General features: G+C 39.1%; 3 protein-coding genes and 1 long non-coding RNA gene across 6 annotated transcripts in view; all 4 read right to left on the bottom strand.

Moving 5' to 3' along the window:
- Positions 1-100: 100 nt before the first annotated feature.
- LOC127363090 (cytochrome P450 2F3) lies at positions 101-7,319 on the bottom strand. The gene is made up of 9 exons (XM_051399557.1): positions 6,849-7,319; positions 6,290-6,452; positions 4,477-4,626; positions 3,332-3,492; positions 1,904-2,080; positions 1,502-1,643; positions 1,054-1,241; positions 826-967; positions 101-662 (listed from the first exon to the last, which is right to left on the bottom strand). Exons 1-9 carry the CDS (start codon positions 7,023-7,025, stop codon positions 478-480), a joined length of 1,485 nt encoding a protein of 494 aa, XP_051255517.1. The 5' UTR covers positions 7,026-7,319; the 3' UTR covers positions 101-477.
- Positions 7,320-8,426: 1,107 nt separating this feature from the next.
- On the bottom strand, positions 8,427-8,884 carry LOC127363097 (uncharacterized). Its single transcript, XR_007884662.1, has 3 exons — positions 8,857-8,884; positions 8,523-8,585; positions 8,427-8,440 (listed from the first exon to the last, which is right to left on the bottom strand). It is a non-coding gene; the product is annotated as an uncharacterized LOC127363097 (long non-coding RNA).
- A 1,678-nt stretch (positions 8,885-10,562) lies between these two features.
- On the bottom strand, positions 10,563-14,334 carry LOC127363091 (cytochrome P450 2G1-like). Its single transcript, XM_051399558.1, has 9 exons — positions 14,104-14,334; positions 13,794-13,956; positions 13,501-13,650; positions 12,488-12,648; positions 12,083-12,259; positions 11,743-11,884; positions 11,425-11,612; positions 11,192-11,333; positions 10,563-11,009 (listed from the first exon to the last, which is right to left on the bottom strand). Exons 1-9 carry the CDS (start codon positions 14,266-14,268, stop codon positions 10,828-10,830), a joined length of 1,470 nt encoding a protein of 489 aa, XP_051255518.1. The 5' UTR covers positions 14,269-14,334; the 3' UTR covers positions 10,563-10,827.
- A 2,110-nt stretch (positions 14,335-16,444) lies between these two features.
- si:ch1073-83n3.2 (uncharacterized) overlaps positions 16,445-26,221 on the bottom strand; it is a 14,196-nt gene continuing 4,419 nt past the window's right edge. The window contains exons 2-7 of one of the 3 annotated variants that reach the window (XM_051399569.1): positions 24,305-24,390; positions 21,609-21,704; positions 19,230-19,488; positions 18,917-18,950; positions 18,492-18,678; positions 16,445-17,347 (exon numbers count right to left, since the gene is read on the bottom strand). In XM_051399569.1, the coding sequence (XP_051255529.1) occupies positions 16,992-17,347; positions 18,492-18,678; positions 18,917-18,950; positions 19,230-19,488; positions 21,609-21,663 (891 nt within the window). In that variant the 5' untranslated portion in view covers positions 21,664-21,704; positions 24,305-24,390 and the 3' untranslated portion in view covers positions 16,445-16,991. Of the gene's footprint in view, positions 17,348-18,491; positions 18,679-18,916; positions 18,951-19,229; positions 19,523-21,608; positions 21,705-22,064; positions 22,199-24,304; positions 24,391-26,221 lie in introns of those variants that run through there. The other 2 variants (XM_051399570.1, XM_051399571.1) reach the window with 2 other exon arrangements.

The raw sequence follows: 26,221 nt of genomic DNA, 5'->3' as shown, positions 1-26,221 counted from the left end.
GTCAGTGTCTTAAGATCAGTTCAACCACAAAAATTGCATCTTGGCTGTGAATGTTTCACTCAGTGTACTGACACATCTATAAACACGATGTCACACAATGTAGAGTTTGTTAATATCCTTTAATGTAAATACTGATAACAACATCTAGAGAAAATAACAGGAGGATCAAGCATGAAAAAGTATAAAGTATAGATTATATGGAAATGTTTGAGTCGTTTTCACAAGGTACTGTATTTATTGTCACCTTTCAATTAGTATTCCAGCAGGAATATACATTATATATATATACACACACACACATATATACACACATATATACACACACACATTCACATTAAAAAATTCCAGTTTGTTTTTTCTTTGGCACCACTTAAACCGTTCAAATGCAAATCTATTAAACCAATGTGCTTGAGCTGCACACTAAACATTTGGGAGGTTATAGGCCAGTAGAATGGTTGAAGATACAGTAAAATAGAATTACCCCCGGGGAGTTGCAATGATCTTGTACCTGCGAGGCACATTGGCAAAGCTGCTGTACTCGGGGCTGAGATCTATACTGTCAGGTCCACCGGGGCAAGACAAGGTGAAACGCTGCAGAAGTGAAACCACAAAGAGGAACATCTCCATGCGAGCGAGGGACTCTCCGACACAAGCTCTCTTTCCTGAGAGATAACAACAAACAAACCACAATGAGAATGAAGATATAGGCCTGAGATCGTCGTAGTTCAGAAAAGAGCTAAACTGTAGACAATAAAACTTGTTCAGCAAGCAGGCCCAGTGGTTCAGCCACGTTCTGTGTGTGTAACATAGTTGAAGGAAATTTACCTGCAGAGAATGGCAAGAAAGCTGGATTTTTCTTAAAGTTGCCATTCTGGTCCAGGAAGTGCTGGGGGTTGAAGGACCAAGGGGTTGCCCACTGTTTTTCCTCTTTCAGCACAGAGTGCAACAAGGGAATAATCACTGTATCCTGTTGAAACAAGACACTTTTATCAGATGGGACATTTTCTATAATCTGAAAACATACTGCATCTTTATGTGTTGAAACCAGAATACCTTGGGAATTGTGTAACCCCTGAAAGAGATGTCCTGGAGTGCGTAGTGAGGGATGTTCATGGGAACAATATCCATAAGACGCTGAACTTCATGGATAACTGCATCTGTAAAGGGGAGTGACTTCCTGTCCTCCATGCACGGACAGCGCTCCTGTCCAATCACATTGGCAATCTCCTGCTGCACAGTCTCTTCAGAATGAGGAAAACATAGATAATTAACTTTAATGAAACTACTAATTGAAAGTAATTTATATAACAAACATGCCAAACATTTGCTGGGTCAAACGTCTCTGAGGATTTTTTAGACATGCATGTAATCATGTAACCAATGATTCCGTAAACATTCTAAAATAGAGATGTTTTTAAAAGAAAGTAGGTTAAACAAGTATTTGTTGTAAAAGAAAGAAATAGACTAGTTGAATTTCTTTCCCACTGGCTTCTTTACGTACCCTGTATTTTGGGGTATTTAATCATTACACTTAGTGCAAATCTGATAGTTGAGCTGGTGGTTTCAGTTCCTGCCAGATACAGATTAAAAACTGTTGACACCAAGTTTTCATAGTGGAACTCAGTTGTGGGGGCATCCTTTTCCTAAACAAATAAAACAAGAAGAGCAGGATCAAAATCAAGATATTCAGACTCCCCTAAAATAGATTATCTGTGCACCTAGTGGTTTTAAAGTGCTCAGTATTTGCAGAACTGTGTATTAGTAAAGGGAGTATGTGCATTTGCATCAGTAAATAATTAATTGTAATAAATAAGCAATGCTTAAAAATGCCCATAGTAAATATAAACAAACATGACTTTAGTTCAGAGGCTTATTCTTGTTATTGAGCTGAGTTCAGTCACACCTGAATTACTCTCATGAGGAAGCAGTCGATGTAATCTCTGGGTGAGCTGGGGTCCAGTGTGTCCTGGTGCTCCTGGATCTTATTCATTATAAACTCTCTCAGTTCATGAATTCTGGCAAACGCTCTGTGCTGTTGACCTGGCAGCCGTTCCATCAACCCAGGGAAGACATTATACAGCTGCGATGGGAAAAGGAAAGAATGAATGAATCTGTCCCATAACCAGTAGTTAGTGGAGTCAAAAGTACCTAAAAATTCACCGACTCTCTGCATGCCAACTACAAATCATTTCCTGAAGGACTGACCATATCATAACCATGTCAAAAGTAAATATATTTGTACTTTGCATGACTTTACCAGTTAATTTTTGGAGGGAAAGTAAAAAACAGATGGAAATTTGAACCTAGTCTAAATTTTGGGGGAATGGGCAAGAGACTGCAACTTAAGAAAACACTACAAATGCAATATACAGTGTATATTGACCACTGTACATTGCATTTAGAAAAAGACACAGAAATGAAACACATTTAATAATTTAACAACTGTAAACACAAACCTAGAACAATGCTACAAGTCAAACACAACAACAGTGTTTCAAGAGGACAGTAAAAACTAATCAAACCAAAAACATATAGTAAAAAGTTAAAGCTGCAGTAGGTTATTAGAGTATTTTTTGTCATATTTGCTGAAACCTTTACTATATCCTGACAGTAGTACATGAGACAGATAATTGGTAAAAAAAAAAAAAAATGTAGGTTCCTCTGGCTCCTCCTAGTGATCCTGATGAAATTTGCAATACTCCACTGGGCCTGAACAAAAACAACCAATCAAAGCCAAGAAAGATAGTTGATTGTTGATCAACTAAATTCAAGTTTACAACCCAAAGCATCTTTATATCTTTCTAAACTGGAGACTAGACGTCTGGTTAACCCTGGAACCTCTGTGTTGTGTCGTTTGCATGTTTTCTTCAGTTGCACTTTCTCAGCCACAGGAGGTAAGCAAGTGGCCACTGTATAAGGTCAAAAATACATTTTAATGTGGCCTGATATATAAAATAATGAGTGGAGAAATCACCTGCTGGAGATATTTCTGATTTAATAATCTTGGATTATCTCTTACTGTACATGAACCAAAATACATTAATTAACAATAAAAGTTGTTCAACTTAGAAAATCAGGTTTCTTCAATCAGAACCTTAAAAATGGGAAGGTTTGACCCATGTTACTCAGTTCACAATCATTTATTGCTTGGGTCCCTATGAAAAAAGATGAAAATGCTCAGTATACCTTCAGCGTGACTACACTACAGAGTCAGCTGCCTGCTTTGAGGATCTTGCTCAAAAACACTTCATCTTCCAGCTGAGCAGTGGTCTTCCTAACCACTAACCCACCCACACTGCCAATTCACTTTCTCCTCACCTCCTCTTCTTACCTGACCCCAGGGACTGCTGCCAAATTTTAGGGTGTCTGAGAGTATCTGCAGAAGGCGGAGGAAGTGGTCGTCGTCATAGCTGAAACGTTGACCAAACACCAGGCAGCAGATGACATTGGACACAGTGCAGCTCATGAAGAAGGTGGGATCAAAAGGTGTGGCTAAAGAAAAACACAAACATGATAAACCTCCAATTTGACTGTTAAAAAGGCCAGCGCAACTTGGACTATTCTGTCCCCCATCATAGAGTGGTATGTTCCATCTCCCCAGTGTGGACCTGAGTGAAAGGAGGGAAACCAATTAAGTTCCTAAACTTTGTTACTGCCTTTGTTTTTGACTTGTGCCCACTGAACTGTTTACTTTAAGACTTATATTAATATATCCATTAGCAAGGGATATATTAATATAGTGAGTGTCTGTAGCATTAGGTTTCACCTGTGGAAAGCCTGTGCTTATTATTAACTCTCTTTATCATGTCTCATCTGGAAGCCTATTGTATTGTAGTGTTTAATCTGTAATTAGATTTGTTTGTACAAACAGGCACAGCATCAATATTTGATATACAGGCCTTGAGAGTGGGTTTCTTATTAATTGTTGCCTGCTTTGACAAATGAGTTGCTCTCAGTGGACCAGTGTGAAGGATTTAGTGCCGTCTAGCACTGAAGTTGCAATCAAGTAAATACAGCTCAGTCTTCCAAGCATGTAGGAGAAACAACAATCGCTTCGAAACTCGCAAAAAACACAAAAGGACCAGTGTTTTGTCCGTTCTGGGTTAATGTAGAAACATGGCAGACTCTGCAGGACAGCTAATTCTAAGGTAACCAAAACACAGTCAGCCAGTAGATCCTAAATGTTAGATAATGGACCTTTAGGTTGGATAAATCTAATTTGGGTAGCTGGCACCATTATAGTCCCAGGGTTCCAGTAGTGTTTACTGTATATGGCAGCCTATATTTATAATAATTGGGTTTTATCATTTGTATTATGTTTCTCCCTTAGTCAAATTAAAATATCACATGCCTTACTTACAGTTTATGTAGTCCATAAATATTGGTTTGCTGGAATAAGATATTAGTGACTATTTAGTTACATTTGTCCCTATATATACCTGATGAAGAAATAGAGTAAGTCATTGTCACACATACCTTTGGTATGATTTATGCGGTCCACCAGATGTTTGCTCTCCTCCTGGATCCACTCTTCCATCCCCTTGCGTCCCATCCCGAAGTCTCTTAGCGTTGTCAGGGTGAAACGTCGCAACTGCCGCCAGCGCTCTCCATTACTGATCCCCAAACCTTTGAAGATGTAGAAATGGTAGTTTAAAGAAATTCATAAAAAATCGCCACACATGAAATAAATGGAGAGTTTGTGGCTGCTAAGAATTATAGCTGTTAAGTATTAGTGCCTGGAGAGGTGGGTATACTTTAAAGAATAAAGATCATTATGAGGTGCAGATGTTGCAATCAATACCAGCCCACAGACGGGTGAGACAACCTCATAATTATGAATGTAGAAACATGGCGGACTCTGCAGGACAGCTAATTCTAAGGTAACCAAAACTTTAGAATGAGCTTATTTTCAGGTGATTATACACTAATGAATGTATACACAGAGATTTAATGGAGATACCTAATTCCAACTGAAAAATAAATAGGTATACTTTATATACCTGCATATACCGTACACCACTGCCGTTAAGCAATAAAACAAGCAAGTTGGAAAGTGTGTGGGGGTTAAGAAAACTCCAAAACAAAATAATAATAAAAACAGTGGGACTAAAAACCTTTCCAACTGTGACCATAAATGGATGCAATTTTCCCCCCAAATAATCTTCTACTGCACATTGCAAAAGTGTTCTATTTTTCTATTTATGCTTCTTGACTTGCACTACTTGCTTTCCTTGTCCTATGTTTATTGGTATGCACCAACATGACGAAGCAAATTTCCTTTATCTGAAAACCTACTTGGCAATAAAACTCATTCTGAGTGATCATTCTTAAGTTTCAGCATCTGTGACTGAAATACAATATTCCTAAAGGGTGGCAATACAACGAAGCCCAAAACGAGGAATAACTAATGCAAACTTTACGATCATTTTAATACAATAATGTTTGTACATGTTACAAAGTGCTTCACACAGGACCACAACTTCATAACAAGTATATTTTACAACAGTAGCGTTCGTCTATAGTGGGTTCAATATATTGTTCAAAGTTCAAAACATATTAAAGAGTTATGGCATAAGATAAAAAAAAGGGATGATAATTCTTGCTCTTGTTGTTTTCTCTACTGCTGGTAATGATAATTAGGCCCAACTAAGAGCAACTGAATGTCTGTGGTGTTAGCTTTCACCTGGGTAAAGCCTGAGCTTTTATTAACTTCCATTTTTCTCTCATGTCTCATCTGAAAGCCTGAAGGCCTGTTGTATTGTTGAGTTAATGTTTAATCTGTAGTTAGATTTGTTGGTACAAGCAGGTACAAAGCCTGTATATCAATACTTGTTGTATTCACAGTCCTGTTTTATACAAATATCAATTAGTACTGCATCCCTTTTTTATTAAAGAGGTTTCTTATTAATTGCTGCCTCATTAACACCTGAGTGGCTTCCTGCTGGTTGCTCTCAGTGATACATTAAAAGGACCAGTGTGAAGGTCTTAGTGGCGTCTAGCAGTGAAGTTGCAACCAAGTAAATACAGCTCAGCCTTCCAAGCATGTAGGAGAAATACAGTTGCTGTAAAACTGGCTAAACACCCAAAAGGCTTGATCTAGAACCAGTTTGTCTGCTCTGGCTTCGTGTAGAAACACGGGGGACTCTGCAGGATAGGACCTGCATACATACCAATGAATGTTATATACCATTTCTGCCCATACAGCATCCTACTGTAAGTGTTAGGCTACATATTGGACATTTAAGGACACAGAATGTCATACTCAAACATTCAAAAATTCCCATATTACCATATCCCTTAGTAGCCCTCATCAGTAAAGGGATAGGACCTCTGCCAGTGAAGTCATCTGCTTGGTCCACCAATGCCTCCTTCACTGCATCGTACCCTGCCAGAACCACAACGCGCTGGCTCCCCAGGTAAAGAGTCATCACAGGGCCATACGTTTCACTGAGCTGAAAGTTAAACAGAGCAGTCAACATGCCTTTGATTTTAGATCAGCCATGCAAAGGAACAAACACACCCTGCGCACTGCAGAAAACAAACAGATATACCCTGGGACAAGGAAAAGTTTAGGAAAATCATAAATGAGAAACAGCAGACTTAAAACACAGCGTACCTATAATTCTTTTAACAATTGAGGCTGGCAAAACTGTTCAGAAATACAATGAGAATCAGACATTTAGGCAAATGCATTTGACTCTCAATGCACTTGCATACAGTGCTAGAATGTGAGGTTACATAAAGTTAAAGTTACAAACACACTAAAGCCAAACCAGACAACACAGCTAAACATAAGTGAGCAAGTGGAGGCACAGACACAGACATTGTTGTTAACCTCTCATTCTCACCTTCAGCAGGGTTTTGAAGGGGGCTTTTTTGTCCAGCTGATGCAGGTTTCCTATGATCGGCAGGCCAGAGGGTCCTGGGGGTAAACACAACTTTCTGCAGCTCTTCTTCTTCAGGCTCAACAGCCACAGCAAAACAATGATGAGTCCTGCTAAAATCAACGTGCCATAGAGGTCCATGCTTCATGAAAGAGAAGACCCACTTTCACCTGCGCAGTGACTAATGCTTTAGAGACAGTAAATACTGCTCCTTACTGGGCGGCCACCCCCTTTGCCTGATTGTCCTGCTGATTTGCTGAATGCAGCAGAGTAAGACAGTCAACAGTTCTTGGAGTAGATAACACGTGTCCTGTGAGCATGTGCAAACTTCTACAACAGTTTTGTCTTCTGGTGTAATCCGAGGTTTTGTCCCGACGGGGTCCAGGCTGCAGACCTCCACTGTTAGGACTGGAAATGCACGGGATACATTTCAAAATAAAATCGCGAATGCCTTTCCGGTTTCCTCACAAATGCATTAATTAGTAACCAATATGACGTTAAATCAATCAATTCCTTATGTATATTACATATCGTTTTTATTTATATAGTAAACTTTTGTTTTGTTTGTCATTTTTGTTCTGTGTTTTCCGTTTATTCTGTCCAAATCTAGGACAAAAAGCCTCCATAACCTGTATTAATTCAAAGGAAAAAATAAAGCTTTTGATTTGGACAGTTGAAGCATTAGCCATTGTCTTTTTCAAAACCCTTCTCATTAATGATTGCCATATATGTAGACTAATATACACTGCACTGCCTAACTTTACAACTTAGTCAATATGAAAAACAAACGGTGGGTGATATGACTCGGGGCTCAGTTGTCTTTGTAGCCTACTATAAAGCTGAGGATCTTGAAAAGAGAAGGTCAAATAGTTGATCAATGAAAACAATGTAGGGCAGGAATAACATTGGTCAGTGCACAAATTTTCTTTTAAGTTATTACTCATATTCATAAGCCAACATCTCATAAGATGTCATAGGCCTATACATTTTATTGTGTACTACACAGTATATACAGTACTTCGCTGCCTTTTCATTATCATTTAACTTTGACTTTATTGCACTGCTCTTTTTCTATATATTTTTTTCAATTTGTTTTTCTGTTGTATTATAATGTATTTTTATTTTTAACCACCATAAGTTTAATTTTTGGTTCTATGTCTATGCTAATTGTGTTCTTGTGTGCTGGAACACCAATAGATACAACCCTAACTCTTGATATCTACAGTATAATCCCAGTGAATTATTAAGTGATCAATGAGAAAAACATAAAAAACACACAACATGATCAAATGTTCTGTAGCCCTTTATTCTCACAGAATTTCCACATGTCCTCAGTGCTGTAAAATGTGAATATGAAGGGCTCCAGGATTGATTCCTGTTCATTGTCATCCACTTGATCTTTCCACACCCTCCCATACCGCAGATCAGCCTCAGCCTGGTTCTCCTCCCCCATGTACAGATATCAGGCGGTCCACTTTGGCAGAGACAGTTGTTTGTTGGCCTCAACCCACTCTGCTGCATGTCTGCAATCACGAAGACGCGTCTTCAACCGAGTCCTATGGAAAAGACAGAAAGATGTCTGTACCATAGCTGCTGCACCAACAGTATCTGACCAATAGATACTGTGAAAAAGCTTACCCCTTCCACTGGTGTGTCCACGTCGGCAGGTCTGACTGAGACCTCAGCCTGCTGCTCTTCTTCCTGAAAATATATAGATAAGCAAAATGATCAGTTGTAATATTCATACTCCATGTCTGTCCTTCTAATAACGGTTTTATCACAAATAGGACAATGATAATGTCCCCCATTCCTGCAGTTCAAATTGCAGCGGCAGATCTTCTTAACTAAGAGTAAGTCCAGAAAGTGTTTATATTAGACAATGACAAACAAGTCACATGAACACACACACACACACACTCACAAATCTGTGTGTGCACGTGTGTATCTTTAATCTAAAATGCAATGGCATTACCTTCAAATGCAATGGCATTTTTCATGTGCCACTTGCACCAGGTAGTGTAAATGAGGCCTTACTTATGTAGAAGAAGTAATAATGACTACGAAAATACTGCACTACGGGTTAAAGTCCCCTGTCATTCAAAAACGTACTTAAGTGAAAGTGGCTAAAACAAGACACTGAAGTCATTTAGTATGTTATGTTAGAAGCAACATATACTCAAGTATCAAAAATAATAGTACTGATGGTGCAGAAGCATGCTATTTCTGAGTAATTTCAGTTACTATTTGTTTTGTTTATATACTGTATTATACAACAGAGGTGGAAAAATAAAAAAATTAAAATGTGCCATTCAGTCCTGCCACATTTTGATTCCACTTGTGCACTTAAACAGGTGATGTCACTAATTAGCTAGTCGACCTCTGGCAAAACATCATGGTGTGCTGCATCGTGTTGGTAGCTTGGCTGTCTCACATATCACGTTTGTGAGTTCAGAAAGACACGTTTTCAACTTTGTGACGATGCCCAGCTAATGCAAGGAGAGTTTACAAAAATGTTTTATAACGTTACACACAAACAAACGTGAACAGTTACTTTACGTTATGCACAAAAAAATGAATAAATCCTGAGAACTCAAGGTGTTGATGCTGACCGCCATTGGTGAAAGTTAACTTTGACGTTATCTAACTTAGCTTCAAACCGACATGTAACATTCGGTAATTTGCATCATTAATAACTTCTATAACGTTACTATTTTACGGCACAAATAATTGACAGCAGCAAGGGTTTTTTTTTGCCCTTGCGTAATGCCTCTGCCCCCTTTGTGGAGCGGGGTCAAAAGCAACAACAGTGTCACATGTGAAACTCTTGCCTATTTAGTGCACCCAGAAGTGGTCTGGTAGTATTTGCACTTCAGGAGTAAATTAACAGTAACTACAGAAGAGGAGAAGTTTTTTTGCAATTAAGATCAATACTGTCTCAGAGACAGGTGAAATAACTACATAATTCTGCATTTTGAGTGAAGTATTCCTTATTTCCTACTCCACTTCTTACCTGTGCCTCCCTAGGAAACACACTTATTTTACTAGTAGGTATAGTGAATCCTGAAGAGATTGAACTGAAGTGATGGATTGTTCTCTTCCTAAAATTACAACATTTAAATAATTTACTTATTTCGCTCCAAAAAAAAGATAAAGCTCCTGGAGGGTTAATCTCTCTGAACAGAGTAATGATGCAGAAATACATTACATTACTCTCTGCAAGAAAATATGCTTTGTCTTCCAGTTATCTCCTTGCTGCTCAAGAGATCTCTCTAAAACTCTGTTATTTTTTATAGAGGACTTCTTCTATCTAAATAATCTGTTTCATATTGAAGAAACAGGGAGTTGGCACCAAATGCAACATTACTCCAAAAGAACACAAAGTGGTTATTTGTGTAGCTTTGACTGTAACACTCTTGCAGTGTTTGATTTTTGAAAATAAGTAACATTATTAAAATAAATATAAATTATTAAGCAAACAAATAGATCTAGATTTGGAATTCATGCAGGACGATAGTCAAGGACCTTGTTAGAAAATAACTTTTTCTCTTTAAAGGTGATTTTCCCAGCTGGTTTATAAGGGGGTATATTTCCTTGGTGTCTTGGGTTGATAGCACTTCTTCCAATTTAATTGTATGTATAATTGCAGAATATGCAATGTAAAGAAATGACATACATGTATGATTCTTCCACAACACAAAGTGATTTATTCCCAGTTATATAAAAAGAGTAGCACTTTTTGTAGCAACACATAATACATTTATTTTTACTGATTAAAATTCATACAAAAGAAAAATATAAGACAACCAAACCAAAAGAAAAGAGGATCCATAATTATGCTTGGAGAGAAGCTGTTTAGCCTGATGGGCCTGTCTGCTGTATGTATAGTCGTCCTTGTGAGTACTTGATGATGAGATGAGAGGCTGCCTGAGTGGAGCTGCTCTTTTCACCGCGGTGTGGCGATGATCTGATATCTGCGAGGCACATTGGCGAAGCTGCTGTACTCTGGAACGAGGTTTATACTGTCAGGGCCTTCGGTGCAGGAAAAGGTGAAATGTCGTAGCAGTGATACTAGAAAGATGAAAAGCTCCATACGGGCTAGAGACTCGCCAACGCAGGCTCTCTTTCCTGTAAAGAGACACAATCAAAAACAAAGCATTGTATTATAAATGTATATAGTCCCATTAGTCTTGGATAAAACCACACTCACAAACAAAACACATGTTCATGTGAGGATGTTGGCATGCTTCCAGCGTGTTAATATGCACATTAACTAATCATTTATCAACTAACTGAGGACTATTTTTTACCTGCAGCAAATGGCAGGAATGCAGGATTTTTCTTAAAGTTGCCATTCTGGTCCAAGAAGTGCTGCGGGTTGAAGGACCACGGAGTTGCCCATTGCTTTTCCTCTTTCAGTACAGAGTGCAAAAAGGGAATAATCACAGTGTCCTGTTGAGGGTAAGATGTCATGTTAGTCTAATAATGAAATAAATCTTTTGTTTTTTCTCTAACGTTAATGATATGTTGTAATTATGAGTACCTTGGGGATTGTATAACCCCTGAAAGAGATGTCGTGGAGTGCGTAGTGAGGGAGGCTGAACGGGACTATGTCCAGAAAACGCTGCACCTCATGGATGACTGCATCTGTGAAGGGGAGAGACTTCCTGTCCTCCATTCTGGGACAACGGTCCGCTCCAATCACACTATCAATCTCCTGCTGCATTTTTTCTGTACACGACAAAGCAAAAAGTAATTTATTCATATCTGTCAATATGAATGTTATTAGGCAGGTACAGGAATATTCAGTTCTTGACCACAGTCTATTTAGAACTGGTTAAATAAGATATATGGGATCTACCCTGTATGTTGGGGTGTTTGATCAGCACACTGAGGGCATATCTGATGGTGGAGCTGGTGGTTTCTGTTCCTGCCAGGAATAGATTCATTGTTGTTGACACCAAGTTCTCATAGTGGAACTCAGTTGCGGGATTGTCCTTTTCCTGAGGGGACAAAGTGATAAAAGTATAAATATAAGATTCACAACAGAGCCAAAATTCAAAATGTTTGGATCATTTGAAATGGTATTCTTAGCACCCAAGGTAATGTTAAGGGATTATTCGAATGGATACAGAAGACTTTAAACATGAACTCCTAGGATTTCCCTTAACAAAACAAATGATCCTAAAGTTCTTTCCTACTTGATTCATTCGGATGAGAAAGCAGTCAATAAAATCTCTCGGGGAGCTGGTGTCCAGTGTCTCCTTGTGCTCTTGGATCTTTATCTTGATGAACTCTCTTATCTGCTCAACCTTGGCAAAAACAGTGTGGTGGTAGCCAGGTAGACGCTCCATGATCCAGGGGAAGATGTTGTACATCTGTGGGAGGGAAGCAGCTTTGTTTCTCAGGGAATAATAATGTGGAAATGTATTCAGTGTGTTGGGGCAATTGTTCTAAAACCCTAAATTTAAGTCTTACAGAATATTCTCTCTTAATATGTCTTGAAGATAATATAAGGACACCATATTAAAACCAGACTAAAATATATGGATTTGCATTTGGAGAACTATCAGCCATCAGAGTTTCAGCCTCCCAACACCACTTACCTGACCCATGGGGCTGCTGTTGAACCTTAAAGCCTCAGCGAAATTGCCGAGGAGGTTCAGGAACTGCTTGTCATCATAACCGAAGCGTTGGCTAAACACCATGCAGCAGATCACATTGGACGTGGTGCAGCTCAACAAAAACGTGGGGTCAAATGGCTTGCCTGGAGGAGAAGAGGAAAACACATTTGGACTCATTGGTTAAAAGTATTAAGCAGAACAAAAAAGTGATCAAAAAAAACACTAAGAACATGTTTTACCTGCCATGTAAATGTGTATCAAATGCCAACAACATGCCTGAAGCATTTAGCTTGAAATCACAATTCTTGGCTTCGTGTACATGCCACAATATTATCTGGGTATTTGGAACTGGAACAAAGGTTTTTAATTTTGGACACTTCGACTTGTATTTATCAATATAGAATGTAAAAAAATTCAATTCAAGTATTTTTAGGGTAGACAATTTACCACACATGCTATTTGTTCAAATTAAAATGTAGTTTAAAATGCACTCGGTATCTTAGTAAATCAAAACTTTGAATTAAGCCTCAGTGTTTTAGCGGGTTATGTAACATATTCTGTGTTTACTTTGTGCAAACTGCCATCAGGGAGAGATAAGACTTAAAGAGTGCAGCTGAAGCAAGAGAGATAAATACACAGAGCAACATAACAAAACGTCCACAGTTTCTTCTCAAGTGCTGACCAATTACTTAATGTATCTTCTAGGGTTTCTTTCTGTCTGTTCAGTGTATTTTGCTGACATTTTACTGGTGTTTGTGACTGATAAGTTGTTTTCTTTGTTCTAAGTGTCTCTCAGTTTTGAAGTATAATGTTGGATTGACATCTTCTTTGTTCATATTTCATTTACTGTACTGAAACTAAGGCGTTGGAACACATTTTGGACTGAAGCTGTAACTGTGGGCTGTACAAAGTAAACTTGACAGATAATCAGTAATCCTCTTTCACATCAACCTCATATGAAATATGTTTCCTTACAACAACAGCTGAGAACACACCTTTGAATGTATCTATGCGGTCTCTCAAGTGTTTGCTCTCCTCTTGGATCCACTCTTCCATGCCCTTGCGTCCCATCCCAAAGTCTCTTAGGGTTGTCAGTGTGAAGCGTCGCAGCTGCCGCCAACGGTCCCCGTTACTGATCCCCAAACCTGAAGAAAGGAAATGTGTGCTTAGTGACCAATTGGGGAAATGCAAGAGAAGCCATGTGAACACAGAGACATGCAGACATCGACCCACTGAAAAATCACTGAGCCCTTCACAAAGATGAGAGATTTTAAGTGTCTTTTGTTACCGTAGCCGTTGGTCGCTTTGAACAGAAACGGCAGGGGCCCTCTGCCTGTAAAGTCATCTGCCTGGTCCACCAGAGCCTCCTTCACTGCATCATATCCTACCAGAACAACTGTCCGCTGCCAGCCCAGGTACATTGTTATCACAGGACCATAGGTTTCACTGAACTGGAAAAAGACATAATTTGTTAGAGTAATAAATATTCAGATGTTAATTTAATCCCTTTTGTGCAAAAGTCAACATGCAATTCAAAATCAAATAATGAGGAGATGTTTGTTCTCAGTTTATATTCTGTAATTTGTTCCCAAACTTACCTTGAGAAAGCTTTTGAAGGGTGCTTTTTTTTCTATCTGCGGCAGGTTTCCAATCAGAGGAAGTGCAAAGGGTCCTGGAGGCAAGTTCCTTCTGTTTTTTACACTAAACAACCACAGCAGAGCTAAGATTAGCCCTGCTAAGATCACTGTTTCAGAAAGGTCCATGATGGTCTTTACAATGCACCTTCTCGACTCTTCACTGGTTAACAGGTGTCTCTTATACTCACTTTCACTGTGGTGCTGAATATTTGTGTTTATATTTAACAGGGAGTTGGCAGGAACACTACTCTGGGCCACAGGTGAGTCATGTGACTCTGCTGTGTACTATGTACCTTCACCTAATTAATGCACAATGCACTATTCATGTGCAATCAGAAGAGTATTATTAATGAAATTCCACTGAGGGGAAGGTCAGAATATTTTTTTATCCCTGTTGCTCCTGTCTCATCAAGCAGAGTAGCAGTTATCTACAGTAGACATGTGTACATTACATTACTGCCATAGGGTGCTATAAACAGTGATAGATTGTCTGAATAGACTGAATGTATTTGAGGATTCAAAAATACACTAAACATCTGCATAGCAGTAGGTGGAACTGTTGGGGTGTAAACAAAATGAAGCCACATACCATTTACTATAAACAACACAAAGTCATGACAGCATTCAAACATAGTTGTACCATGTGCTAGTTGTGTTATGCTGTACGCTGCACTCCAATGAAAATGTAATTTGACATACTTTAAGTTGTATTTTAGTAAATCAAGTCTGTGAGTGAAGCTTCAGCATGTTAGACGGTTATATAACATATTCTATGTTTATTTTGCATGCTCTGCTATCGGAACAAGATAAGGATTAAAGCGTGCGGCTGAGGATAAATGTGCTGAGTAATCCAACAAAGATTTTGATTTTGATTGCAAATCCATTGCTTCTTCCATCCATCATCTATCCATTCTTGTCTACTGAGTAAATGTTTAGATAAGTAATCACATACGTACAGATGCGCTTTTCATTGGCTGCTTAGTTGTGAGTGTGTCCAACTGTTAAGGCCATACATACATTTTCTCCTTTAACTGTGTGTTTTTTTTTCAGGGTGTAAAGTTTGGTTGTTGTCCTTTCTCTCATATTTTATATGTCATTTCACATCAAATCTGTGTTCAAAACTATAATAGAAAATAATAGCACTCTCTTTTTTTCATTAATGTTGCCGTTACCATTCTGAAAACACACAATGGACTGATATGGTGAAATAAAAAGACTGATTCCATTGATTAAGGATTTGAACACACAATTTGCTATATTACCTATGTCACAGTATCCTTGTTTAAACTCTGTGTTGGCATTTTTCCACTGAAATCAACTCCTTGAGTGATTAATGGTTCATTGCCAGCCCAGGTACAATGTCATAACGGGCCTGTGGGTTTCACTGAAGTGGACCAAGACACAATTTGTCAGACTGTTGGGTTCATTGTTATACAACCTTGAACCACAACGAATTAATATCCAAACATTTATCGTGAGTTGCGAGTGGTTTTTCTCTAGCTTTGTATTTAGTGAGTTGGTGGTCTTTTTGTCTATATTTAACAGGAAGTCGAAGGGAGCGCAGCATTTTACAAAAGGCAAATTGAGGTATTGATAGTAATTTGTTATTGTTCCAGTATGGTTTTTGGTGTATTCATTTGAAATATATAAAATCACAATATCAACTTGAAAAAAGCTCTGAAATTAGATGTAAACTCAGAGTAATAGACTTTAAAGATAGAGCAACACCTGCTGTTTTAGCTAAGGCTGTGCTTTATTAGTGCATAGGTCAACACATTCCTGTTTTTATGAATCTGAATTACAAACCGGCACAATTTGAGGCTTTCGGAGGCGGGCCACAACAGTAGTTGTTTGGCCTGTTTGGCAATCACTGCCAATATTGAACAGCAACGCTTTGAGGTATTGCAGTGATGTTTGTGGTAAAAAATAAATCAAAAACGATCATATTATTGACTCATTTATTCATGTTAGGGTTAGGTGTAAGGGATATATTCAACTGTTACTGTCCATGATTTATTTTCATGTGTGAAAATAATAATTCATCTTCAATGTGGCATCATGGATCTCAAAACTGAGAGCACACACGCATACACAAGTCCACATCCAGCACATAAGATGTAAACCCAAGAGATTATTTTTTGCTGTGCGACAAAATCTCAAATAAACACACACGGCCATTCAGGCTCTGCATATATCTCTCGTGCAAATCTGCTGCATCATCCCTCCTCTCCAAACTGTGGCGTGCTGCCTGTATTGACACACCAGCCAACAGGCAGATGGATCTAGAGAGAAAGACACACAGTCATGGTGACAGCAGGATTTATTTAGAGTTCACCTTTGGACTGCATTTCATGTAAGATAATGGTATGTGCAGATGGTGGGGGGATTTCAGAAAGTATGGCAAAAGGAAATCGAGCAAAGTGTCAGTGAAATGGAGAGAAAGTAGATGAGGAGAAAATATGCACAGAGGTCAAATTTAAAAAAACGTATAAAATAAACATACAGTGAAGAACCACAACTGTTAAAGCTCTGGGACTAAAATTTCCTCATAAACCTCCGCGTGGCTGTCTGGCATCATTATACTGCTCACCCTCAAGTCGTCCTGTGGCATGGAAAGACTGATACAACACAGACAGACAGTGTTCAGAGGAGTCAAGATCATGAATGATTTACCTGAGGAGCACGGGCATAAAGCCAGGAAGAACACCTTCATTAATTTATAAATTAGACGTATAGATAACCCAACAAGTGATTAATTAATGCCCTTATATTATGAAGGAATACCAACAGAGGGGTTTTTATGAGAATAAAGGGTCTTTCAAACAGTTTCTCTCCCTCTCTAGTCAAAGCTAAAAAGCAAATCCTCCACAGTCAAATGCATCAAAGTCGGAGTCTCCTTCAAAGTCGAAGCTGTTGAAGTGTGGCGAGTCAACATCCTGGCTGCAGGCGTGGAAGGAGCCTCCTGCAGGAAGCTCGGAGAAGCCCCCTGCGCCATGGGCGAGCTCTGGGGCTCTGCTAGCAAGGGGAGAGGAAGGGGAGCAGGAGCTGAGGTAGCCCATTGCAGAGGAGGCCGCTGCCCCTCCCATCAACAGGCACACTGCCCTCACCGCCCGGGCATCGCTGCTGTTGCCATGGCGAAGACAATCTGACATACGATGAGGGGGGGCCACAGAAGCACTACGCAGAGACCGCCGTGGTCCACTGGCTGTAGAAGTAATTTTAAAAATAATTTCAACAATATGCAACAATATTTAATCAGGAAAAGCTGCAAAGTTGTCAGATTATCAGCTGAATTTGTTGTTTGGGTTTTTAACATTTTTACTTTTTTGCTCTTTATCCAGACATTGATGCAGTCAGTAATTCCCCTGCCTTTAATCGGAGCTGTTACTTGATCCCAAAGTCTTCCAGGATTCCTGAATGTGTGTGGCATCAAGTATCAGCAATTATCGCTTCATGAGACTAGACAGTGTTAAACACCATCATCAGCCTTGTGATTTGGTAGCTCATCAACAACTAATGAGCTACTTCCCTATAGCATCTGTATTCATTTCTTTAAAGCTCCACTAATCAATATTTTAAAATTTTAAGTCCAACTTTGTAATCAAATTGTTATTAACATCCATCTCTGCAGTTTGTCTGCCTCTTTTTGTTCATTGTTTGGGCTTTCCAGCCAGTAGTGTGCACTGTTTGCTGAGCACAAAACAATAGAGAACTAAACTAAAAAGGGTATTCTTTCAGATATTTATCAAAGGAGTTGGTCTGCCAAACAAAAACTAAAGGGCAGGCTTAAATTCATTAGGTGTAAACAAATATGACTGTGTATTGCATCAATGACCTTATATTGCTAGCTGTATATCCAGCTGTGTGTATGTGAGTTTGTCTTTTAGACTTTACGCTCACCAGTCCCCACACCCAAGAAAACTCACTACACCATTGCTTTACTTCAGAAAACACAAACAAATGAAGGGGAAAATGGTTGCATTGACAATTCATTCACCACATTTAGAAGTAAATAAGTAAAGTAAATAAAATGCAAGCTTTTGTAATTGATAAACACATTCAAAAGACAAAAACGCTGCAAGTCATAGATAAAATAAAAGTCAAATTTCTATTATAACACAAAAAACTGATGCTTTTTAGACAGCAGACTTTTACTAGTAATTATAAATACACTTCTCTCTGATGAATGTGTTTCTCCATTTGCTATTTGCTAAATGCAACCTATGTGGTTAAGCCTCATTTGCTTTTTTAAGTACTGTGCATTGAGCTCTCTCAGCGAACATACTATACAGCTTTAACTTGGGAGTTACTACATCTGTCAAGTAACTACAGATGACTTGATAGCAGACCTGGGTTCTGGCCTCTCTCTCTGAAGGAGCCTCCCCGTTCAGTCACTTGAGATAAAGGAGGGGTGCCTTCACTAACCCTGGGTGACCCGGGGTCTTTATCACTGGAGGAGTCGGGCAGGGGGTCTCTGTCAGTGATGCAGGGAGTGATGCTGCGTTGTCTCTGAAGGGTCATGGGTGACATGACACCCTAAAATATGAGATCAACACAAGGTTATTATATCACAGAGATGGGTAACACAAAAGCAACACATATGAAAACACTCAAGGAATTCCCTTTGAATGTTTAATGTTTTTGAGATTCATTTATTTTCAGATATTATTAGAAACAACAAGAAAGGAGAGGCGAGGTGTTGAGATGAGGACATGAAAACAAGGCTGACTGAAGCAACAACAGGCCCAGACTGAAGCCAAAACCGTTGACTCACCTCCCTCACTTTCCTGATCAACTTCAGCCACAGACTGTGAAAGATAAAGTGAGGAGTCATTATATTTGAACCAGATCCAAGTTTGTAGACGTTTACAACAACACGAGCTAGTGCAGTATTGTCTGCACCATCTGTAAAAAGATGTCTGATAGTAACTGGGACAAAGGAGTCCTAAATTCCAGCATAAATAGGCAATTTGTCAATATGTCACCATGTGCAGTTAACATCTGATAGTGAGTGGGGCAAAGGACTTCCAGTGTGTGTGTGTGTGTGTGTTGTGTTTGTGTGTGTGAGAGGTGAGGGGTGGGTCCACCTGCAGTCATCGGGGTTGTCAGTGAGAAGCAGCAGGAACTTGTTCTGTGGCAGGATGAGGGCGAAGCAGCAGTCCCTCCTGCCCCCTGGAGGCAACTTGGGCAGGTCGAGGATTTCTCGTCCCTCTACAATCGACTCACAGTTGGTTTGTAGTGCTACCACCTGGTCAGGAGGGGACTCTGCATCGCGGCACACCAACAGGCTTCCCTCCATGGTCAGCACAAGGTACCTCTCCTTCCACTGCTTGAACATGAAGCCCCCTGCAGCAGAAACAGAGAGAGACTGTACAGTAGCCTGTGAAGAAGGTGCAGTTTTAGTTTTTGTTATCTTGTGTGGTTTATAGTAACAGACCAGTCACAGAAGAATTTAAAAAAGGCTTTGTAGTTGTAGAAAATACAGACAGAGGAAGGAAAAACATGAGACATGGCAGCATTATGACAGTGCTAATGTGCTGATGTTTTGAAGGTCTAATGTTGACCATGTTCACAGTTTAGCATGTTAGGGTTCTAACGTGCAAAGAAAAGTCAGGAGATCACCAAAAATTGTTTGGATTCATCCTTTGGGGACCATGGAACCAAATATCATTGCAGTCTATCCAGTAGTAGTAGTAGTAGTAGATATTTCAGTCTGGATAAAAGTGGTGAACCAACTGTCTCTTTCCCTCATCTTTGAAATTACTGTCACTATAACAGGTGCCTGTAAGTGTACTGGAGAGTTTGTGATTGTTTTTCACCTTCAGCTTGTGCTGTCATTTATTTCTGTTCAGCATTAAAAACAACTGCCATGTAAAAGATATTGTCTTCAGCTACCCTCTGTTCTATTGTTTTTCATTTCCCTCTCAGCTCTGTAGTTTCCCATTAATTGTTACACCGAGAGACCAAAAAAATACAAACATCTAAAGTGTTTATTTTCCCTCATGAGGTGCATGTTTACTCGGAAGTCATTTTAATTTCAAGTAAGGGCAGTTCTAAACCTGTCGGCCTATAAAAACGTCACAATGACAAAACAAGCAATTAGAAGAAAATCTAATTGCATGTAGGCTGAATTATCAAACAACTGGAGAAATGGACATCCTGTGTTCAGAGCAGCATTAAAGCACATGCAAATGTTATAATGTTAATCTCCCTGTCCTTGCAACCAGCCATCTAGGCAAAGTCTATAAACAATAATGCACTATAAGTCAACCTTTCTAATGACCTATAGAGTTTAAACATCAACATATGTGTATCTCTTAAAGAGAACCGTTAACCTGTAGGAACAAAAGCAAAAGCTTTGTGTTTTTGGGGACATACTGTGAGTTTTTGGGACAGGACACACATGATGGCGTTAGATTGTAAGTGTCCCAGACAGCCGTCCATTGTGTAATAATGATAATAGATAGAGAGCACATATTGATGGATGGGAAAGATCTGCTCTATTTCTCCATACAGAGGATTAAAGATGACAGGAGGATTTTGCAAAAGAGAGAGTGATAGATAGAGGTATAGGAGTTTAGATGTCTGTTATCATCACATCTACAGGGAAACACTGATGTGCTTGCAACTTTATAGATTTGACATTATAAAATATTATTGTTAAGGTATTTTACTGCTTTTAATCCACAGTGAAGAGAGAAAGAAGAGAAAAAATCAATCTGAACTGCTGACATTAGTAGTAAACGGTATCCTCTGCCTCAGTCCCCTGAGCCATCATGACGCCATTATCAAATGAAATTGAGGGAGATATAAAACAGATGTAACATAAACACAAAGACATGAAGCATTGGCTGAGTCCTGAATCCATGACTTGGCTTTGAAAATGAACATCTCGTCATTCTGTAAAAACACATCTGGGTGCGATTATATGACACTAAGTCACTCTCAGATTGATATCACTCATCTTAGAGTTGGAGTGACGATCTGAGACACCATTTCTCCTCATTCATTGTTAAGGCCTCAGCCTTATGAGCTCTATACTAAATACTACAAGCACAAGTTCAATAAACTCAATACAATAAGTCTAAATTTAAGACCGTAAATGTGCCATTTTGTCAATTCTGAGGTTCTTCAAAAAGTATAATAATTTGTTTTAATTTTGGTTGTCTGCATTGTTGTACAAACTGTTTTTTAATGACTTTGTTGGGGGGGGGGGGGTCAAAAGTCTCCACATGGACCAAATAATGACATAGTTAACTCAGATGTCGAGGAGAAACTGCAGTCAGCCATAGGTGGATAGGGAATAGCGAGAGGTGAATTAATTCAAATAAAATGTAACCTTGACTTCTGATATATACTCAGAACAAGCACAAACATAGAGCAAACAACACCAGACAAAAAAACACAGTCTGTACATGAAGACAGAGCTGCACTGCACACGGATGAAGGAGTCAAAGCAGGCCTACCATATTTCCTGAGGAAGCCTCGGTGAACGCCTGCTGTGCTCATGCCTGTGGTCATCACGGCAACAGGGACCGAAATGAAAGGCAGATCATTTGATGCTAAAAAATAGGGTAAGAGAGAGCGAGTGAGAGCGAGAGAGAAAGAGAGAGAGAGAGAGAGAGAGAGAGAGTAATCCCCACTATTTAGGCCTTCCTTCCTTAAACCCGTGCTGTTGTAAGTGGAATTGGAGCCGTCCCAGCTTATGCACACATAAACATCAGTGTTAGGCCCAAATAATCATAGTAGCAATTGACAGAGTCCACCAGAAAGATCCTATAATGTCCATCGAGGCCATCACCAGATGCCATGCTGGACCTTCCCATACTGCTCCTCTCTCAGGAACACGCACACACATTTAAGCCTCTATTTGCAGTCTACAACATAACATATGGGGAATTCATAATAGCTTATCATCAGACCTGTTTCTCAGTGTATCTCGGTGCCCTTGGATGGCATTCGAACCCGGGCTTGGATCACCTCCCGTTTAGGCAGATTAAAACAGAGGGATTATTATTCTTGCACAGCTGGAAGCCTGTTGTTGCAGTGCTGTGGATAGGCCCAACCAAGATTTTAATCTGTCCAGACCTGGGATATGTGCCCCCCTCCAAGCAACATGCTCCAAGATATTAACAGTTTTTCAATGTCATATATCCAACTGGGATTAAACGCAACTCATTGTATTGGCATGTGATTGCTTCTGACAGCTAAAATAGCATTATGTAACAAGAGGGATCTAGGAGAGACAGTATCACACCACAATCAAACAGATCCTATATGCACAGGTAAATGGGTGGAAAGAGAAACACATGATACTACATTTGGAGAAAAAAAAAGGAAACTACATTTCCATGGGGAAATTAAGTACAGTAAGTAGAATTCAGCAGGAGATGACAAATAGAGTTCATAGGCAAAAGGCTAAAAATAAACACCTTGATATGAAATAAGCAATAATACCAGAATAAATAAATAAGGCACTTAATTTTCACCTCATGCAGGAAGGTCAGAGGTCACATTCACCTAAAAGACCCCCAGCAGCTAGAATCTGTGCAGTGACTTGCTCAAGCACACTTGCCAACACTGGGCTTACATGGGACTTCTTGTTGAGCAAAGGTCTGTATTGGGATGGTTCTCCAACTGCAGTCAGAGGGAAAACGTTTTTAAAGAAGCTGATTAATAAATAAAATTAATAATAGAAATAATCCCTGCTCAAGCAGAAGGAGCCATTCCAATAATGTTTCATCTTGTTAGTCAATATCTATTCATGTGCAGTTTAGATACTTCTGTATGAAAATCCTTCAAATTGTGAATTTAAGGGACAAAAGGCTCACTAAATAAGGGACCCTCCCTAACCTAATATGTGCTTATTTGGGGACCCCATTACAGTACCATCTTACACAGGAGTTTTATACATGCGCATTGTATCTATGCACACTAAAATTAAAAACAAACTGAAGACTGAAGACTGGTGTCATTTTTGTGCTGATCTTCAAAAAAAAAAAAAAAAGAAACACAAATACACAAACGTCTAAAACCCACAACCCTTTAAAAAAAACACCAACAAATAAAATAAACAAAACAGTTCAAGAAAAATTATGTGAAATGCACTGCATGACACCAGAAAGATGCCAAAACTTTAGTTTGAAGTCTATTTCTGTTTTGAGTCATGGAAGTTTATTCCATGGGAAAACTGGATAATGATAAACAGATATTTATTGAAAGCCAAATGTTGATGTAAACTCCGGTTCTCATCCTTACAGTGACTGTTATTTTTCCATCTGACAGATCTGCGCTATCAAGTGGATTTTTATGAACTCTATAGATGTATAAAATAAAGCAGATGTTCAAAATCAAGGAGTCTCACACTCTGGACTCATTAGACACTGTGTTGCTGATGCGTTTATTGTTGCTTAACATGAATGCTGAGCTGAATGTTTCAACTAGCACTCAATGCAGGGTTCATTCTTGTTGCACTGGCCCCTCTTGAACCCACCCCAGAGTGACCAGGAGGATACAGATGTGAAGTCATATTTTCTGGTGTTTTATCCCCGGTTTAGTCCAGTATGCTTATGTTTTAGCTCTGATTGATTTCTGATTTGGTTTTGGCTTTTGAGTTCCACCAGCTCTGGAGAAAAAAGGGCTTTTTATATCACATAGTTGTTACACTAAAAATGTAACATTGAGCTGTTTTCTGGACATAAATGTTATAAGAAAACATTTGAGAGTGCATATACTGCACCTGAGGACAGTCAGACTCCAAATGGTGGCTAAAGAAGTCTGAATATATGTATATTTTCATGATACAATAATAGTACATTAGACTACATTAGAAATATTAGTAGAATTTGTACTATGGACAATAGAAACAACTGCAGCGACTCTGTCAGTCCTATGTATATATACATATATATATATATATATATATATATATATATATATATATATATATATATATATAATATATATATATATACATATGTATCTGACTATTGCATTTTTACATTTATACACACATTTATATGCATTACCTATGTTACCTATGTCACCTATTTTCATGTATAACTTGACATCACTCCCTATATTTGCTGTGTATCTGTAAATGTCTGTAGTTTCTTAGTATTTGGTCTCATTTGCATTTGTCACCAGCAGGGGGCAGACTAACCTCTGTAAACTTAACCGGGTCACGTGCCATTACAGTCCTTGTGATGTATCAACAGGTTGGGGGACGCACGTCTGGCTGCATCCAGTCTGCAGTAAAAAAAAAAAAAAAAAAAAAATGAAGAAGAACAAGAGCATGAAGAGGTTAGCTCATTGTTAGCATCCCCGGGTGGCCCTGTAGCTGGGAGAGCAGGAGGAAGGTGTTTCCCATGTCTTCCAGCCAATAGAGACTCTCCTTCAAAACTAACAGGTTGTTTTGTTCAGCAAGCAGTGGAGACTAAATAGGATATTGGCACTGTAGTCTGCCTTTGTGAGAGAACATAATAACTGGTACCCATATAACTTGTTTTGTTGGTACAAGTGGTTTTATAACTGGATGCATGTGCTTTCAACGCTGTTAATCCACTTTAGCGTCATCTGAAAGTCTCTAAGTATTTAAGTCTCGGTGTTTGGTGAATCATGTTTGCTGGATTTTGGTGTGGCTTAAACCTAAACACAGAGTCCTGCGGAGCTGAAGCCCATCCCCCTCGAAACCCAAACATTCACTCCTTCCAGGACCCATCCAGCCCCAAAACTTTGTGTTTTTGAGTAGAACACCCCTCTTTCTTGTACAGGACCCCCTCAGTGACCCTCTTCCCTCCCTCCCTGCCTCTCTCTCTGTGCTTCTATCTGGGAGCAGTGAGAGCACCATTGCTCAAGCTCCTATTGAAAAGAGAGCATATACAATGGGGTCTTTCTCAGTCCTTCTCTGTCTCCATTAAAGACCCTGGGAACACAACACTGTCCAGAGAGCCACTCTTAAAGGGCCAGTGGGACCCAGGTCTTCACAACCTGAGTCCCAGCTCCTCCCATCATTTTCATGGGAAAAGAAAAAATAAACCAGGAATCTATGCAGCAAATCAATTATTCATGAATGGTATGTGAACTCTGCAGGGCCTTCTCCCAGGCAGCGAATGCCAGCATCACCTCTGTCCAAACACACACACACACACACACACACACACACACACACACACAGTCACCTCAGACATCATCACAGTCTACAACAACACAATAACCCCGCACTGCTGCTCCCTGCATCTGATGGGAATCAGGGACAGCAGCATTTATTTAGACTACAGCTGATCATGCTTCAGTCTGTTTTGGCTGAAACGGTATGTTCAAACAAATTCCCAGACATTATGATGACATAATCCTGGTTATGCTGAGTAGTAATAAATACAAACAGAATAGTCTGAATAGTATTACTATTACTTTATTGTCATTGTCTTCTTCGTTACATTTTTGGTCTCTTCCCCTTTTCCCAGGCTCCAGCAACAGGCTCCTGTTGTATGGCATTGTAAATAAGACATTAATATGCCCGGTTACATAAAGGTTGAAACATTTTAAACTGTAAGCAGCAAGTTAATAATATTAAAAATGCAAATTGCTTATTGCCGAATGATGAAATTAATTGGAAGTATAAGTTCTGTAAAGTTTTTTAACCAAGTCATTGAGCAAATTGAAGTTGGGCGTTATTTTATTAATTTAATCCTCTTAACTTTCACATGAACTAAGAAATCATCTTTGTTAATGTGGCAGTGGGTTTTGACCCTACATTTTATTTTAAATCTGTAAAAACACTAATGAAAATCATACAAAAACCTTTATTTTTAACTATCAAGACATCATGAAACAATAAACAGATTAACAGTAACAACAGATACAATTAAACCAGGGCACAATTTGTAGATATCCATATAAAAACAGGAGCAGCTTAGGTAAAGCAAAGTTAGTTAATACTCTCCAGCAGACGACGATGAAAGGTTCTTAAATCACTCTGTCTCATTTATTCATAAGTAAACAGACTGATTTATACTCTGCCCAGACAAAATGTCCTCTATCATGTTGCTGATCCACACATGGACAGCGCACAGCTCTG

Source organism: Dicentrarchus labrax, unplaced genomic scaffold (assembly GCF_905237075.1).
Source record: "Dicentrarchus labrax unplaced genomic scaffold, dlabrax2021, whole genome shotgun sequence".
Classification (NCBI taxonomy): Eukaryota; Metazoa; Chordata; class Actinopteri; family Moronidae; genus Dicentrarchus; species Dicentrarchus labrax.
Note: the sequence above shows the minus strand (reverse complement) of the source record. Positions and strands in the feature narration are given on the sequence as shown.

What these genes read in the sequence shown, in the direction of transcription:
- LOC127363090 (XM_051399557.1), bottom strand. Translation starts at nt 7,025, where the DNA reads ATGGACCTCTATGGCACGTTGATTTTAGCAGGACTCATCATTGTTTTG. An exon ending in CCTTCAAAACCCTGCTGAAG is followed by an intron (nt 6,453 to 6,848) that starts GTGAGAATGAGA and finishes TTTAACTTTCAG; the next exon opens with CTCAGTGAAACGTATGGCCC. An exon ending in CCGCATAAATCATACCAAAG is followed by an intron (nt 3,493 to 4,476) that starts GTATGTGTGACA and finishes GTTTTTCTTTAG; the next exon opens with CCACACCTTTTGATCCCACC.
- LOC127363091 (XM_051399558.1), bottom strand. Translation starts at nt 14,268, where the DNA reads ATGGACCTTTCTGAAACAGTGATCTTAGCAGGGCTAATCTTAGCTCTG. An exon ending in CCGCATAGATACATTCAAAG is followed by an intron (nt 12,649 to 13,500) that starts GTGTGTTCTCAG and finishes CTTCTCCTCCAG; the next exon opens with GCAAGCCATTTGACCCCACG. An exon ending in GGGGTTATACAATCCCCAAG is followed by an intron (nt 11,334 to 11,424) that starts GTACTCATAATT and finishes TACCCTCAACAG; the next exon opens with GACACTGTGATTATTCCCTT.